Source organism: Solenopsis invicta, chromosome 1 (genome assembly GCF_016802725.1).
Source record: "Solenopsis invicta isolate M01_SB chromosome 1, UNIL_Sinv_3.0, whole genome shotgun sequence".
Classification (NCBI taxonomy): domain Eukaryota; kingdom Metazoa; phylum Arthropoda; class Insecta; order Hymenoptera; family Formicidae; genus Solenopsis; species Solenopsis invicta.
Genome location: NC_052664.1, coordinates 19,315,589 through 19,333,989, shown reverse-complemented (window position 1 = coordinate 19,333,989; position 18,401 = coordinate 19,315,589). Strand labels below are relative to the sequence as shown.

The window sequence follows — 18,401 nt, the reverse complement described above, 5'->3', positions numbered from 1 at the left end:
AATTTGAACGATTTACCTGCATAGTATAAATTTGTCCTTATATTTATTTATATTTATTTATATTTATTTAAAAATTTGCAAAAAGATCTTGAAAAATTTAATAAGAACTCATTGTTCGATGCTTTAGTTAAATTATATATATATGTGTGTATATCTTTTTTTTATCAAAAATATATCTAACACAAGAAATTAAATTCATTTTTACTGCACATTTTGTACTCAATAATGTCATCAGATTTAAAAGTTTATTTAACAAGTAAATCCCATTCGAGATGAATAGTATATGAATATTAGATGGATTATATTAAGTGGTGAATAAAGATTCAAAATTGTATTTACTTTGCACATCAAAACAAGTTTCTTAGGAACAATTAGAAATTACAAAAATTGTGGCATATAGAAGTTAATCTTTGATAATTAAGGATCAAGGTAACGCTTTAAAGTGTTTATATGATGTCGTCATAATTGATCGAAACATTATCTCTAAAAAAACGTGGATTCAATGTTTTTACTACTACTGGCGAGAGTATAATTCGAGCAGCCACTCGCGCTACGTCCGACGTTGAAATCACAAGCCTCGGAAAAACGTTGTGAAACGCCCATAAGATGTAGGTGACCACTCGGGGTACGCGCTATACATTATGTACGTGGTACTCGGCGCATCGCGAAGCCCCGTGACGCCGCAGGCGCGCAATCATCCGCTCGCTGACAACCCCGAAACCTCCAACGTACTCACACCCGCTCGACGTAATCGACGCGCTTTCCTCTTTCCACGAAAATTCGTTCCCGCCTGCGATATTATCCGTCTATGTTGGCGTACCGTGTCGCGCCGGCAAAATGCCACCCTCTCATCCCCGTGCGATTTCGCGCGCGCACGCACACGTACAGATGTATGTGTGTGTGTGTGTGTGTGTGTGTGTGTGTGTGTATATATATATATATATATATATATATGTATTGCGCGAAATATGGCGTTAAACGATGTCGGAAGATTACCGAGCGGCTTACCATGGCGAATTTGTAATTCTTGGCGTTAGGCATAGCGAAAGGAAACGGACTGTCGCTGGTAATATTCTTCATGTTAATACGTTGCGCTTTAATCCTTTCGTGCTTGACTTTTTTCTGAAAATAATTAATATTTTATTTACGTCTTATCCAAAGGTTTTTAGGGACTGATTATGAATCTGTAGTGTCAAAATTTCAAAATTAAAAATGACGGATCAAAATAAACTTTATTTAAATCTAACAAACTTTAGCATTATGATCCACTATTTTGGACCATTGGTAATTTTTAATTTTGGAATTTTTACCGCAGATTCGACATCAGCGATTTAAAAAAATCCAAGTAAAAATAACTTACATTTACTTAAATAAAACAAGATTCAACATTTTAATTTGCCATGTTGAATCTACCACTTTGGAATTAAGTAGTGTTTTTTTTTTATATAATCTTTATGTTGACTTTCAAAATAACCCCCAAAAATGTTTAAAAAGAATTTGTTATTTTAATTTTTGTGAAAACTACATGCATTTTTTTTATTTACCCCATTTTACAAATATTTGACAAGGTATGCAAATTAAGGGGTGAAAGTCATAAGGTGTTAATTTTTTTGTAATTTTTTTTAAAGATAAAGCTCTTTATCTTTAAAATGAGCTTAGGAAGAAGTTGCTATCTTTATTTTTGCGAAAGATATAAATTTTTGAAGGATTTGGACACTATCGAAAGGTACGAAAGGCAGTTATTTACAGATTAAGATTTCGTCAGATTGTTAAAGATGTGCGATTTGATATCTCGAAAAAAACATAAATGTCTGTCTAGAATTCTAAATTTTTGTACAGCACAAGACCTTGCAGCTACGTTGCAATTTTGCGTATTGCAATGTAGAAACATTGTTAAAAATGTAGATATGCAATACGATTTTAATAATGTTGCAATATCTTACGCATGAAAATAAATCGTTAAGATTCTGTGTATAAATATTTGTGTATACGCGTGTATATTTGATTCATCACAATTTAAACACCGCAATAAGTTTATAAGCAATTTTAGATAAAAGTATAGGTATATTTATATCTTGTATACATTTAAGCACGAATCTACTGCTGTTAATTATGTAGAGTTATTTTTGAAAATACTTGGTAGTAACAATTCTCCTAAATTTTTTAAATAAAAATATAGTTTAATTTTTATAATTTGATATTTACAGCAGTTTTAATGTTAAATTTTAATATGATTCTCTAAAGAAACTCTAAAATTATGTTATTTAAATTCCACGGACAATCTGTGAGATATGTTCATAACTATTAAGAATTAAGAAAATAATTGTGTAAATATAAATTTGCCATTGCGTTGTAATGCATTACCACATATTATAATACATACATATTTTACATAATACGTATTACAATACGTTATTAATAGCGCATTGCAAATTTTCATATATAATTATTCTTTTAATCTTTGACTTGTATACACATTTCATTGATCGTTAAATTGATTAAATATGCATTAATTATCATGCCATTACAAAGTATTATTAAATATATATATTTTATTGTAATATTGTTGCAATATTGTATTGCAGTATTTCTAAATGTGAATATTTTACCACAGCAACATTTTGCAATGTTTTTGAAATGTTGCAGTTTTGCAATAAAATATTTTTGCAGTGTTTCTGCAATTTTTCTATGCTGTATGAATGATCGAAGCAGTCAAATCAAAACGTGTAAACATTAATCATTTAGAGTTTTTATATTCAGAAAACAAACTTAGTTTTTCTTAAACTTTACATATTTTAAAAATATTTTCCGAAAAAAAATTTAAAAAAATTTTTAAGTTATGATAGCAATAAGAGGTTTGTAAGAAGTATGCAAATATTAAATTTATTATCTTATGCTTATTAACGCAATGTTAAGAACTTCTTTAGCTCGCAATGTATACTATTAAACTTTATTAAGTTAAAAACATATTTTAATAATTTAATCAAATTGCAAGGTTTTAAAATCATTACGATCAGATTATTGTAAATATTATGAGCACGAAATTTGTTGCAAAATTCTTTCAAATTTATGCGTTATTTAATAATATTGATGCCTACAAATTATATATAATAATATGATTATCTTATGATTACGAAAGAATACTAACAAACATAAAACTGAATTAGAAAGTTTTTAAGCCGCTTTTATCGCGCTTTTATCCTGTTACATCTATCCCTCGCTTATTATTTTTTATTTTTATTTATTTTCAGCTAATTTTCGAAATCATATAAAATTCTTATTAAGTTTTACTTAAAATTCACGTTGCAGAGATTCATGCAAAATTCGTAGATTATTTCACGGAGGCACGTATAACCGAAATGATTTTCCTCTGGTTACATACCTTGTTAAAAAGTTAAACGAAAAGCGAGAGACCAGAAGATGTGATGACTCTCCAATGAAATTCTACGCTCCACGACTTTTCCCGGAACCGTACGGTCAACATCATTTCTAGTGTACACACATTCAGATCCACCAACACACTTGGATCCGCAAACTTCGCCTTGTTTCATGCCCAATCGATCGCGTCCCGCTACTTCAAACTTTAAATCTCTTTGTCTCCGTTCATAATTCGGAAGAACCCTTTCTAAAAGTATCAAGCACTTCGAACTGGAATTAAATCGAAGCATTTGCCCCTTTCGATAATTATGGATTGGAATTATTCGAGCGTTTTCAAAGTACGAAATTTAGTGTCTAACAATTGCGATGATATTAAAAATGAGTCAGTTATTTTAGATAAAATATGTATCGTTCTATTTAAAATACTATTTTACAAACTAAAGATTATAAATCTTTCTGTGCCTTAAATTTATAATATTTTACTATACGATGAAAGTTTATTTGAAATATATGTATTTATATAAATAAAACAATTACAATAGGCAATCGATTCGAAATCGAATTATCTATGATTCGAAATTTTTGAACCATTCGAATACGATAATTTGAATGTGATATTCTTTTAGATTCGAAAACAAATCCAATCGAATCCATTGTGAATACAAATTATTTTAACACCTATAATATTTTGATAGAATATTAACTGAAATAACATTTTAATTTTAAAAAAGAAAAAACTATTAGGACCACTTTTTTCTAGTTTGAATTTGAATCATAATAGATTTAATTTGATTTGTTTTTGAATTTAAAAGATTTGCATTTGAATAGTTCGAGAATTTTGAATCGATCGCCTATTTTGTTTCATACATACATTTCATTGTTTATAAAGACATTTCAAACAAATCTTATTTGTTGCGTAGCAAAATTTATTTGCTTTACTTACGTCTTCTATGCTTCTATCTTCTAATCTTATTGTACTCGCATCGGCCCTTATCAATTCTTTTGCTTGATTATTTGTCGACTTTGAAAATTTTTTTACCATTTTAAATCTATCTAAAAATTTGTGTACACGATAGACAATTGTCTTCGTAAATTTGTTTCAACGTTTCATAGATTTATATCATGATTTTATAGAATTAAAAAAAAAATTTGAAATTGCTTTATTTTTCTAATAAAATTAATAAATACAATCTAACTGTAAGTAATAACACTAAAGTCCTACTATTGCAGTTTAATAGTAACATTGTAATTTGTATGATATGTATTCCATTATTTATTGGTGCTCTCACACTTGTTATCTAATATAAATTTTTACTTAATACATTTTTTATAATTACAATTTTCTAAAATTCTTGCGATTAATTTTCTTTTTTATTAAAAAAGATTAGACTTATGAAGTATTTTCAATGACATCATTGAAAATACTTCATTAAAAATTATTTAAATTAGCATATAATATAATGTTTCGAATTCGATTTGAGACGCTTTGATTCAATGTGAAAATTTCAGATTTGATTCAATTCGATTTTGAACATGTTATCAAAAATCCGATTTAATTTGATTCGACCTTACAAATGCTTGATTCTCACACTTCTGTAAATTATATTTTTCAATGATATTTTACACGAAATTATTTCTATAAAATATTACATCTTAAATTAAGGTTAAAAGCTATACCTAAATGTAATTTGAGAATGTGTAAAAGCTTTTTAAGACTTCTTTTATATCCAAGAGTCCAATTGCGCAAGGTATAATACCGCAACATATATTCTCCAAAAATCCAAAGGTCTCACGCAAAAGCGTTTTATACTGGCAAATGGCACTCGAGCACGATTCGAGAAAAATAGAAAAAAAGCAGGATAAAACGAAATACGTCGAAGTGAAAAAAAAAGAAAGGCACACGACAATAGGATCGGTCAAAGGAAAAATATGACGGATATAATGTGTCGTGAACCCCAAATATTCGAAGCCTCAACCGCTTCAAGATAAATTTTGCTAACTTAAACTCAAATTTTAGTATTACTAAATTTAATTAGTATTGCCAAATTAAATGTAAATTTTTCAGTAAAAATATATTTATCGATACCGTTTATACCGTTTCACTAAATACATTTATATTTGTACAAAACCAGTGACAGCAATAAAGTAGTAAAAAAAAGCAAATTTTCTTAGTTTACTAAACTGAAAAATGTTTGGTAATAATAATCAAGCCTAGAAGAAAGTTATTAAATTTTGGTGAAATAATTTCAATTAAATATTTGATTTAATATAACTAGCGGAAAAACTTATGTATTATCACCAGTGTATCCAAAACTTTCCAAAAGTTCAAAAGTAATTATTACCAAATAATAAGAAAAATAAAAATTTGATAATAATTATTTGTTTTGTTTATATTAACCAACCGTTTAATTATAGTTATTAGTTTTGATTATACTAATCAAACATTTAACTGAAATTGTTTCAACAAAGTTTAGTAACTATCATCTAGGCCTGATTATTACTATTACTATTTTAGTATAAACAAATACATCTTAATAAATTATTCATGTTTTTAAATACATGCATTGTTATATCTTTGCATAAAAAAACAATTGTGAAAAGATAGATCATTTAAGAAAGAGTTATCATTTTTTAATATAAAAAGACTTGCTAATTCATAGACTTGCATAGACTGACGTTAATTCTGTTTTTAAATTGACAATTGCTTGCGAGCCAAAAGTTTTACATTTTGTTGTGCCAGTTAACAAGCCTACGAAAAACTGCTTGTAAAAATTGTTTCGGGACCCCGTAATATTTTTGACCGGCCCTGGACGAGGTCGAGGGTAGTGACAGCATACAAGGGGAGTCGCGTGGGAGTGGACGGCTGGTAACGCAACGAAGCGAGGCGTGCCGTACACGCGACGGGCAGCATCAATCCATCCACATAAACGGTAAACGGTAAAGCGGGCCTGGAACAGAGCGAGGGGGTACAGTGGTCGTCGTAAATGCCTTCTCGCCGCTGAATGGACATCCTTCAAAAGAACGCGTGCGTTCAGATATTCGCGAATCGAGAATGTCTCCGACGTAGGACCGAGCGATAGTTAACGTTATAGTATGGGCGATTTTTAATTTATCGATTGATCAATCGCATTATGCGCGCGAATGCAGCTTTTACAGAACAAAGTTGTTTTTTGCACATAATGAGATTGATCAATCGATGAATTAGAAAACTCGTCCTATATATGTTATATATATTTGAGAAAGAGCAGCTTAAATTTAATACAAGTAATAGCACTAGAAACGCTAAGAAAGTTAGTAATGAAGATGCTCTCAGTTGTCTCATTACTATTTCAAGTGGCAGTTTTAAAATTTTAAACGTTTAAAATTTAATAACAATCTTCTCTTGACGATAGAACCTTTTCTAAACAATAGAGTGGTGTAAGAAAGAGATAGATTAGTAAACGAGCAGGATCAACTGATGGACCATAATCATGAAAAATCAGTTGATTGCGTACATAACTGAGACACATGGTCCTGATTTCAAAATGAAAAGTGACAAGAATTTGATCTTAATTTTTGGACCACGACATTATCAAATTGTTTCATGAAATGACATCATTAAAAAAAACATTTTCCCAATATTGCGATTATACTCTCTAAATTTTTTGGAGTGGAATTTCATCTAAAAGAGTGGAATTCCACTCTAAAAGTATGAAAATCGTGCCACTCTTTATCAAGACTGGCAGGATTTTCACACTTTTAGAATAGGATTCCACTCCAAAGATTTTAGAAAGTATATAAAAACACTAATATATATGCATCCAATGATCTCGATATTTAATATTTGTATATATTTATATTAAGTTCAAGTTTATATTATTTAAATTATTGTTATTAAGTTGAAGACGACTAAGTAAAGTCGAAACGTTTCTTTTATTATAATTCAATATTGTGAAATTATAATATTGTTACGACCGGAGAAGTCAGTTCACAATCGCGCACTTCGAAAACTCGCGCGCGCTTGAGAAATAAAGAGACAAGCTTGTAAAAATTACGGTCTTTAATTCAATACGTGACATTTTGTTCATGAAATCAGAGACCAAAGACAAAGACAGAACACGACGACCGATCGTCATATATATCGACGTGAAGACAGCCGCTCGCAGACCTGGCCTTCCATGCTGCGCGTAATTATATAATATTCGTCATATCCTTTTAACTGCTTATTACTAGCCAATCTTTCTATACCATTCTATTGTTCAAAATTTAGTTAAAATCTTGAATAATGTTCAAACAATCACATTTCTATAAATTGCATATATGCGAGTGAGCGTTTAGCTTTAATATTAATTAAAATAATAACGACAATGGAGAATTTTTATTCCGCGATAAAATTTCGTCGAATAAAATTTACCTCAAAAAATTTAGTTTTAGAAGCGTTTATTTGCACGATGCGTTTTATTGAAACTTACTCTAGTAATGGTTTGGCATTTATGATGCTCACTGTACGCGGGGGTGAAGGAGATAGTAGGAAAACGAGAAAGAGAGAGAGAGAGGGGAAGGGGAGAAACGGTGGAGAACGCGGGACGCATTCTCCCTCGCGTGATACGAGCGCGATGTGTGCGGACGAAACGGGTCGTTGCGCTAAGCCGGGCTTTGATCGTCACCTGTCATCATACCAACGCGCCCCGGAGGAACTGCAGCGACCCGGCCCCGGCGTTCCCGGCCGTCTCCGCCTCGGCACAAACGCGAGAATTACATCCGCGAGTTATCACGGGGTGCTCTCTCGCCCCGTGTCGTGTCACGAGTTATAGGACGGTTCTCGAGCCGCGCGCGAGGTGAAAATACGTCTGACCGCTTCTCCGTCGGGTACTCTTGCGAATGGGCGACTGTAAAATGTCAAGCTGCTTTGTCACGTTTAATCTTCTTTCCTACCTGTACGACATGATTAACGATATGATAAAACGCGTCGTCATATCAATAGAATCGCGTTTACATTTACATATTTCCTTTTTTACAAAAAAAAAAAATTATTAATATTTGTCATTAGACAAATATATTTCTTACGATTAATGTTACTCTAAATAGCAATTTTTGCATCGAGAATAAAAATTGCGATAAATAAATTTGTGAGATACATTTGTACAGATATATTGTACTTTTCTTTTAGTTTAAGATGTAAACTAAGAGAAGCATGAAAGACTACACTGTTAAAAATGTCATAAAATTCAATAAAACTTTTTAAGTTACACATAAAATTTAATGTATCTATAACTGAAGAGCATATGCATGAAATTTAGTGTACTTTTGACAATATTAAATTTACATTAAATGTACATAAAATATTTTTATTGTAACTGCTTGAAATTTTGCTTCTGTTACGTTACATTAAATTCAGTTGCAATTTTTACAGTGTAGCGTTTTTTTAAATATTATTAAATATTATTTATAAGTGTAGCATGTGCATATTATCAATATTCTCGATGTCATTTCATTCTGAGTTGAAAATAATTTTGAAAGTTCATATTTTACCCTTTTTCTAACATTTGATGCACAAGTCCTTCTAATTTTCGTATTTTTATTACAAAGCATACAGACTTTATCATAAATACTTTTATGTCTACAATTCTTTTTTTTCTCTCTCCCTCTCTGTTTTTTCATTACATATTTATTATATTTTTATATTTTGTTAGGGATAAACAAAAATATTTCGGCAAATCAAAGACAATAGTTAATTAAACGTTTACGCCGCATAACATACGAGATACGAACCCTATCTTTATGCATATGTATTTTATATTCGACATAGACTGATCTGATTTCACGGAATTTTGATTTATGAGATTGGTCGAGGGAAGGTGTTAACAGTAAGCGATGTTACATACGGATTTGTAACGCATACGGTTTGTAACGTATGCAGATACACGTGTGACGGCATGCATACGATTTTCCGAACGATATATAAGCGATGCAAGTGGAAACAGATCCTATCCGTCCAGCCAATAGTCCGGATGAACAATATAGGACTATATAGGATGCATGTAGGGTGATTTTCTTCATCTGTACGTGTTTTATCAATTATTTAAATTGTTCATAGTTAAAGACAATTTACAAACAAAAAATTACTTTTAACTATGAACAATTTAAATAATTTATAAAAATATAGTTTACAAGTAAAAATGTGGTAGTAGTTTGCAAATAAGTTTTCTTTAACTATAAACAATTTAAACAGTGGTCGTATTATTATATGATTAGATATATCATACGAAAGTTTTACTACTGCAAGTTTTCACTGCATTTATTATCTCATTATCGTCCCGTGAAAATACAGTTATACGGAAAGAACGGTTTTGCTCAAGTATCTGAAAATTTACCTACATGCAGATCTGAAAATAATTTTGTTAGACCGTCAAAATAATTATCAAGCGTTTTGACATTCTAACAGCTAATTTAAGCGTTCTACACAATTTTAGTACGGTCTAACAAAATTATATTCAAATCTGTAGTTAAATGTATATTTTAGGAAAACCAATTCTTTCCATGCAAGATTAACATTTTGACGGAACGTTATTCTAAATCAGTTTAAAAATCTTCTTCATATCAAAATGATATTTCTTCTTATATCCATATCAAGCTGACGATAATTAAATTAAAAATCGAATGATATCAAAACTTAAAGAAACTTTTGCATTTATATTTGATTAAAATAGCCATTGCTAGTCCACTTTGGTTCATCCTCTTGAACGCATAAGAATCTCCCCGAAATCTTAACACGTGTATCACACGCGTACGACACGCGTGCGATTCGCGAGTCCTCCACCGACGGTGACGACGTCGACGGTCGCCGAGGACGGTGGTGGAGGTAACGGCGATGGTGGTGCGTCGTCCGTGTGTATCAACCCCATTCACTCGGGGATTAGCCTTCGAGATCGCTGACTGCTGAAATGTTCACAGATCGGTTTACCGTTTAGCAGGATAGAGAGTGTGAGCCCTGTGATCCGTGGCCCGTGTGAGTACCGTGTGTGCCCTACGCACACGTATGTACTAACGTACACACGTGCCTTCGTACACGTAGCGCACGCGTGTAATACAATGTAAAAAATGGAAGCCTCCCCATGTGCCATACCTCACCACGCGTTCGTATCTCCACGCGTGTACGCACTCTCCAAGCGTGTGCGTGTGTTTAGCGTGCAGAGAAGGCGCCTACGCCTACGCCGCTCCACTCCGCTGTGGGAACTCGCATTGTGGACCACACGTGCCGGCCGGAGTATTAAGGCGGTCCTGTGTGCTTATAGGTGCACGATAAGATGACGTATGTATGTGTGTATGTATGTGCGTGTGTGTGTGTGCATGTGCGAGAAGAGACGGTGAAAGAGGGAGAGAAAGAGAAAGAACGCAACACAGAATCACAAGATGAAAAGCGAACAGGGCGCGGTCCATTCCAGCGCATGCGATTCTAATCCCCGCCGTCGCACTGTGTCCATTCGCCGTCCAAATACGCACGTACTCTCGAAAATCATTCATATAAGCCGCTGACGCGCAAAAAATTCAGGGATAGCGCCTCTCACACACTTTCTTAAAAATTTAAATAGATCTCGGTCGGCGTTCCTTTTCGACAAATTGATTAGTATGTCGGTATAATTTTCGTGCGTTTTATTTGTATTATAGAGCGTTATAAGATACACATTACGAAATGAAAATAATTTTCGTTTTTTATTTGAGGAAATGAGGTCAACGTAACTGGAATTTAAGAGATATAGTATACCGACATGTCACTTTGTTTTTGAATTATATTTTCTTAAACAAAAACTAGAAGTAAAATTTTGAAAACTTAAATACAAACTAAAAAGTGCCTTTTATCAAATGATATAGCAGTTTTTATAATATCGTTTCAAATTTTGCAATAAGTGAGTTTTTCACAAAATGCAAAAATGAGCGTCTGACAAAATGAGTCTCCAACACAGTAGGCAGTAATGTTGCATTTTCCTTTTTCTTTTCTTTTATGAGTCATTTGTAAAAAATAAAATATTTTAAAATGTCTTGAAAACCAGGTATTATCTCTATTGACTTTTGTTGGTATGATTTTCTAATGTGTTGCTTAGACTTGGAATTTCCGCTTCCGACCGAAAAATTATATTATGGAAATTTTTATCTTTTGAAGTGATTTGACGACTTCTGAAGACTTAATGAGTTTCTGGCTAAAGCTAAATTGTTTCACATGAGCTCTTTGCGTGTTAGAATTTATGATGCTTGCTGCTTAAAATTTTTAATCAATTATGCCGTTTAAAATAGCTGTTCATTGTCAGAATAGTTAATAGGTTCCATATTAATCTGAAGAAAATTAACAAAGTATAGTCGAAACATCTGTGTAATGTCTTCTAGGAAAATAAATCTTTAATGTTTATGTAATTTACACGATCAATTAATTTGCTTGTAAATTGGCTATTTCTATTTCTTATATTTTGCTTAATAATAAGAATTAAAACTTTAGAATCAGTTTCTTCAACGAATATTGAATGTAACGCATAATGGATATTAATAAAATATAACACTTAAATGTGTTATACGAAATGCAGCATAACTTATTATTTATCTATAGTATTTATTGAGAAATGATTGAGAATTGATTTTAGAACTTTAATTCCTATTTCTAATATCTAATATTCCTTCATTGAGTGCAAAGTTTTAGTTTCGAAGAAATAAGGCAGTGTTGTTTTAGAAGACTTATATCGGTATTAGCGACTTTCCTCTGCGTAATTGCAACGCACAATTGCATTTGATCTTCAATCGATCTTTACGTTGGGCTAAGAGATCAATTTGTCCCGTTCGTTTCTCTATGCCAAGAGCTTTCCCTTGACGCACATTCGTTTCCGCTTCGCCGAACTTAAGCCGCTCAGCTATAAAGCTCTGTATTTGAGCAGCGATGCGTGCAGAGCGACAAAATGTTCTTCCTTGATCGCGAGATGCTGCGCAAAGCGAGGCGCTTTTGTGCGAAAAAGGCGAGCTTAATGGACGTAGCAAAAAAAAAACAGATCATTTTTTGTCTCTGATTCGCTGCAGATTCGACGAAAGCCGATAAAATTAAGATTAAAATTTACATCACTATACGATCGACTTCTCGTAAATATTTTACATGAACAGACGACTGTAAAAAAAAGATATATAAATTTAAATTTAAAAAGTTTCATGATTTCTTTCAAATTAAAATTTGAGCGATCGTTGCTTTTTGCAATCTTTAGCTTAATAAATGTAAATATTTTGTATCCAAACACTTTGCAGAAACGTGCATTTGAAACATATGATCTCACGATGTTTTTGAAACTCTATCAAGATATTCTCTAAAATGGAATCAATTGTTAAACTGAAAGACTGCAGTAAATAGACGCCGATGAGTATAGATCACTTGTAAATTAGTAATATTTCAGTGAAAGAATTAGTTTTTTATTAATATCAATAAAATGCAAAATGTGTTTATACTGAAAATCAGTGAAATATTTGATTTTCAGTGAAATTTTTTACTATTTTCATCAATGTTATTTTTACCGGTTTAATTTACGAGAGTGGAGAATTTTTTCTCAACATTATATTGATATTTTTAACAAAATTTCAATTTTTTCAAAAGAAGAACCATTTCCTAATCATTAATTTTAATAAGAATCGCATATAGGAAGAATCAATTTGTAATAAAAAATTGTCATGAATATGTATAAACGATGTACCGGTTTTGAGGGGTAATATCCGCTACTGCATCGAACACAGAAAATCATTGTTTGTAAAGTAAACAAGTCTTTTCATTGGGCGCGTTTTTCCGGCAAGGGAGCTCACCGTTGAAAGAACAATTACTCCTGGAAAATAATAATATTTGTACCTGTTACGATGTGCACGGCCAATTTGGTCGATAAAGCAAACAACCCCGAAGCGGATTTCGCATCGCTTCTTTTTGCGTACATGCGTGTCTGCGCATACAAAACCACCGTGCGCCGTTTTGATTTGAAAAAAACATCTCCTTTTTACGTATCTGAATTTGCTTATTAACGACGTTTCGTAAGGTTTCGATAAGGTTTTATTTAAAGAATCACAGCACATATTTTCAATAGTGTTATCTCCAAGAAGATGTTATTGTTATTGAATTGTTACCGAAACAAACATATAAACTTTTCTACTGTTTAGAGTACAAAATAAAATTCTAATATATAAGATTATAACAGACACACGGATATAATAGCAAAAAAAGGGATAAAAATAACTTGCATTTAATAAAATGATAAAAAAATAATATTTGCCTAGAATAAAAAACTCTATTTTACATACATTTCGACAAAATTCTCATGCTATTAATAATATTTTATTGGTATTAGAATACTTATTATTTACTTATCTGGCTAGCAACTGAACTTCTTCAAAATTACTTGACGGAGTTTAATCTAATTTTTCAGATATTTTCTATTAGCTTAACACGTTGATAATTAGACTAACATTTTTGTCACATTAGAAGATACAGAAGGAAGATGAAAAATTATCGGAAGACAAACGTGATTAGAAGAAATACATAAGCGAAGAAAGAATAAAATTTGTCAGTATTAAAAAAAGACACTGATATAGTATTTCTTCAGCAAACTTTAAAACAATCTATAAAGAAGCACGTATCGATAAATAAAATTAATTAAAAATATGATCTACCGCGATTAAACAGTAAGTCACGCAATGGCCGACATGCGAAGAATATAATACAAGTCTAACGAACATTAATATATCACTTTTCAAAGAAATTGGAATCCAGCGGTTAAAATGACGACGTCCCGATGCGAGAAGAAATTGCCATTGCGCCAGTGGCAAAGTATCTCTCGACGGGGCGATGCGTGATAAAGGGGAGATATTGCGACGCCAGTGCGAACGTGGGAATCCGCGGCTGCTATCCGCTCAGCCTCATTAATGATGATGTGCTTGCCACCCAGTTGCAGCTCTCGCTTCGCCATCTCGCTCTATCTGTCTTCCTCCCCTACAGCGTTCTCCACTCCCTTTCCTTCTCTCACTCTCTCTCTCTCTCTCTCTCTCTCTCTCTCTCTCTCTCTCTCTCTCTCTCTCTCTTTCTCTCTCTAGATTTGCAGCCACGCTCGAAAGATCGAGCTCTGTGGAAGCTGACGCCCGGCCAGCCACCACATCCGATCTACACCACCCTCTTTCATCCGCGATTCGCCCCCTCTTCCCTCTCGACCTCTTGTTCGCCACTCCCCCCTCATCGGGTCACGAGATATACAGCTCTCGTACATCTCGAACGACCTACAACGCGCGTTACACCCCGAATTCAATTCCGCGCAACCTGCGCCCACTTTTTCGCTCCCACCGTTAAGTCCATCGCCGATATTATTGATAGGCATTTTCTAGATACGGACCTTCGATCGATGAAGAGTGAGGGTGCATAGGGATATTTTTCATGCTTCAGAAAGGGTTAAACACACTATTGACATTACCATTGCAGCTTTTCAAAACTTTCATTGTGCAATCTTATTTCCTTTCCTTTTTGCTCGGAGATAATTTGAAAGAACTCTATTAACAATATAAGTCTTTTTAAAAGCACGTGTCTCACAATCAGTATACTTTTTCCCAAAAAAGGTAAAAAGGCAAGGAAAGATTTGGCATAAAGTAAATCTGAGAAATAGAAGTATAGCTTCAATTGTAATATTCCTTCGCAGAGCTTCATGATACAATCGCGAAGCAATCTGTCAGACGTCAAAAGTAATATATAATTACGTCATAACTGATGTTTAGCAGTGCAACATGAGCGCGGACCGAGGAAACCGAAACCCCACGCGATTATCTCGTCGGAGAAGCAGCATCAGCAACAGTCGCCGATTGTCACGCAGTTGTCTCCTCATTCTGCGGCTCCGGTGCACAATGATCGATTAAGACCAGCACTCGCGCCTCCGTATGTTCTCTCGCCACACAGGTGCGTAAAATGCTTAAATTAATTGCCTTAATGTGTTGAATTGAAATATTTATCTAATTAAAAACGGATATTGGCAGACGACAATACTAATGAACAATAGAATTATAAGAAGATCGAATAATAGGAATAATAGAAATAAAAGGAATTTTTTGGATTTCTTTGTTTGCTGTTTGTATTAGATGCTGAAAGAAGTGAACTGATTTTTCGTTTATTTGTCAACATTGCGCTTTAGATTGGGTGTCCACTACCACATTAACGACTGACTTTATGATCGATCTAATGTGGATTTTTTTGCAAATTTTAAACATTAAGAGTTTTTGTATAATTAGCTAACGAATATAATAGAGTCTATACTCTTTGCATTGTATACAAGTTAAATTTTACTTCAACAGAATCTTTTTTTCTTCCTCAAATCATTTCTTTATTTGCAAATAAGCAAAAATCAAGTGTTTCAATTTTAATTGGATTTAAATGGTAAGTTTGATAAAGAATTTTTAGTAATTTAAAAAATTTATAAAGATTAAAAAAAATGTGTATAGTTGACCAATATAATTATAATACGTACGGAATTAAATATTTGGAGAACTGTACGAAAAGCTATCTAGTTTAGCTCAACATAAGACTGCAAATATTAATATTTAAACACAGATTTAACGAGAAAAATCGTGGTAAACAATAGTTTTCAGTATTTTTGTTGATGGAAAAAAACTTGCTTCTCTTCCTCTCAAAATTGACCGAACAAAGAGCGTTAATGCGGTGGTGGTAAGATACTCCGTATAACTACGGGAGATGATAAAATTTCATGAAGCGACACAGACTCTTCGTGAAGTAGTTAAGGATTATTACTGTAGAAGGTTAAGGTGCGACCAAAGATTCACGCCTTACCCACGACCGATGGCGCTGGTACAGAAACCGCCGGAGGAATCACCGTCCCCCGTACCACTGATCCTACCGCACCCTCGTACGACCACGACCCTCTATCAAGCGGCCACGACCGTCTCCCTAGCGCCGCAGCCTCCCCTTCTACAGATACTAATGTCCGCCGAGGAATGTCAGGTAAGTAATTCAGCTTAATTTCGCGCTCGCCTCCCTCTTTCGTTCCTGCAAACTTAATAAAGGCGGAAGCTGCTCCACTCAGTTTCTTCCTCGCGGTCTGAATGACAGACAAATTACACGCAGGGATTATTATTAACATCGACTTCTCGGTGAAAATGGCAATAGCTTTTATCTTATGGATGTCAATTATTGATTTTATGCGATAAGTGTATTATTAAAGATTGAAAAGTAGTTTTTATAGTATTTCTTAAATCTGTGTAAAATTTTATTGAACTTTTTTCGCCTGGCTTGCTATATGTCATTTTACATTTCTTTTTTTTTGTGAGAATTGTGCTCTTGTTATACAAATTATTGTCTCGCTTTGCTGTAAGGAACTGGTTTGGAACGCGCGATTGCAACCCGCGGCGGAATATCCGATGGAGCAGATAGAGACGGAGACGAGTCGAAGTCCGACAGGCACCGTACAGAGCTTCAGTCCGACCTGGGAGATGCTACAGGTACCTTGCAGTACTTTCGTCGCGCATTTTCTTTTTTTTTTTAATCGTTTGTACCGCATCGCGTCACGTAAACCTTAATGCAGGAGACGACAGCCCGACTGCTGTTCATGGCTGTCAGATGGGTGCGTTGCCTGCCGCCTTTCCAAACGATATCAAAGGACGATCAGCTGTTGCTGCTCGAACGGTCCTGGACGCAGCTGTTCCTCCTGCACTTGGCGCAATGGTCCATCTCCTGGGACATCACCGCGCTGCTCGAGGACGAGCAAGTGCGCAGCAGACTACCCACGGACGACAATCCGACGAATCAGGAACTCGTCCTTATTCAGGTTTATTGACTTTACCATTCCGCAAGTTGTAATGAACATCGTGATAAACGTCGATATTAAAACTTCCCTTTTGGTAGGAAATTGAAAAAAATATGTTATATCTCGTTATTTTCAGTTTTTGATTTGTTCAGCTTGCATTAAAAAAAAATCCGCTCTCTCCAATAGTAAAAATTAAACTATAACGCGTCGGTTTGATGTTACTACCCTTCTCTTTTTTTTCTCTTAGATATTACGATGGACGTGTAATTGCCTGCAGCAAAATTTTTTTGAGAAATGACTTTAGGTTTGTTTTTTTTTTTATTGTTATATTGAGCTTCACTAAAGATTTCCTTGTCATTTTAAACATCCTCCTATTTTACTTTAACAATAAGTAAAAGAGTGTACACTAACTACTTCAGCTACAAAAAATAGATCTCAATTTAAATTGTATTATTTCTCGATTTTGGCGAGCATTTTTCTTTAGTTTCTTTTGTGCAGCTATTCGCAAAGTTTGTTTCACTGGAATATTCTCTTGCATTCTAGGCTATAATATGCCGATTCAGGCAACTTTCCCCCGATTTCGGCGAGTGCGGCTGTATGAAGGCAGTGGCCTTGTTCACGCCAGGTAAGGAGCATTAAACACAGGTTAATTGTCATACTAGCGTAAATGTGGCACATGGATTATTTCTGAACGATAAACTTAGCGATTGTTGTAAAATCATTGAAAGCCAGAATTTAATATATACATTATATATATAGGGTAAGGTGATCTATATTGCACCGGCTCCTAAATCGCATCACCTCGCATATAAATTCAACTACAGTACTTGTATACTTTTTGTAAAATTATTTGGAAACTACATAAAATTATCATTAAACTCAACATGTTAAAAGTAATAGAAATTTTGTTATTAATATTTATAGAAAAATCGTAACTTTGCTCTGCTATTTTTCAACACATTTCGTAGCTTGATTGCAAAAAAGGTAAAATAAATAATCTAAATTTTGGTAATTTGTAATGATCACAATATTATAAAACTTAGATTAACAAAGTTCAAATAACTTTGTGTTTTTATTTGTAAATTACATAAATAAAGTTTTATAAAATGCTTTAGTCTCCTAAATTGTATCATATCTTAGTCTTCTAAATCGCACTATTGTTTTAATCGTGATTATATATGTATCAAATCAAATATAATAATCATACAGAGTATACATTGTAACAATATTGCCGTAACG

At 33.3% G+C, this 18,401-nt stretch overlaps 1 protein-coding gene across 2 annotated transcripts in view; it reads left to right on the top strand.

Annotated features, from left to right (window-relative positions):
• Window positions 1–18,401, top strand: part of LOC105201129 (nuclear receptor subfamily 2 group E member 1) — a 29,628-nt gene that overhangs the window by 8,622 nt on the left and 2,605 nt on the right. Inside the window, exons 4-8 of one of the 2 annotated variants that reach the window (XM_026132878.2) lie at window positions 15,130–15,304; window positions 16,156–16,360; window positions 16,732–16,857; window positions 16,941–17,183; window positions 17,706–17,787. In XM_026132878.2, coding sequence (XP_025988663.1) covers window positions 15,130–15,304; window positions 16,156–16,360; window positions 16,732–16,857; window positions 16,941–17,183; window positions 17,706–17,787 — 831 coding nt within the window. Of the gene's footprint in view, window positions 1–15,126; window positions 15,305–16,155; window positions 16,361–16,731; window positions 16,858–16,940; window positions 17,184–17,705; window positions 17,788–18,401 lie in introns of both variants that reach the window. The other variant, XM_011169027.3, reaches the window with a different exon arrangement.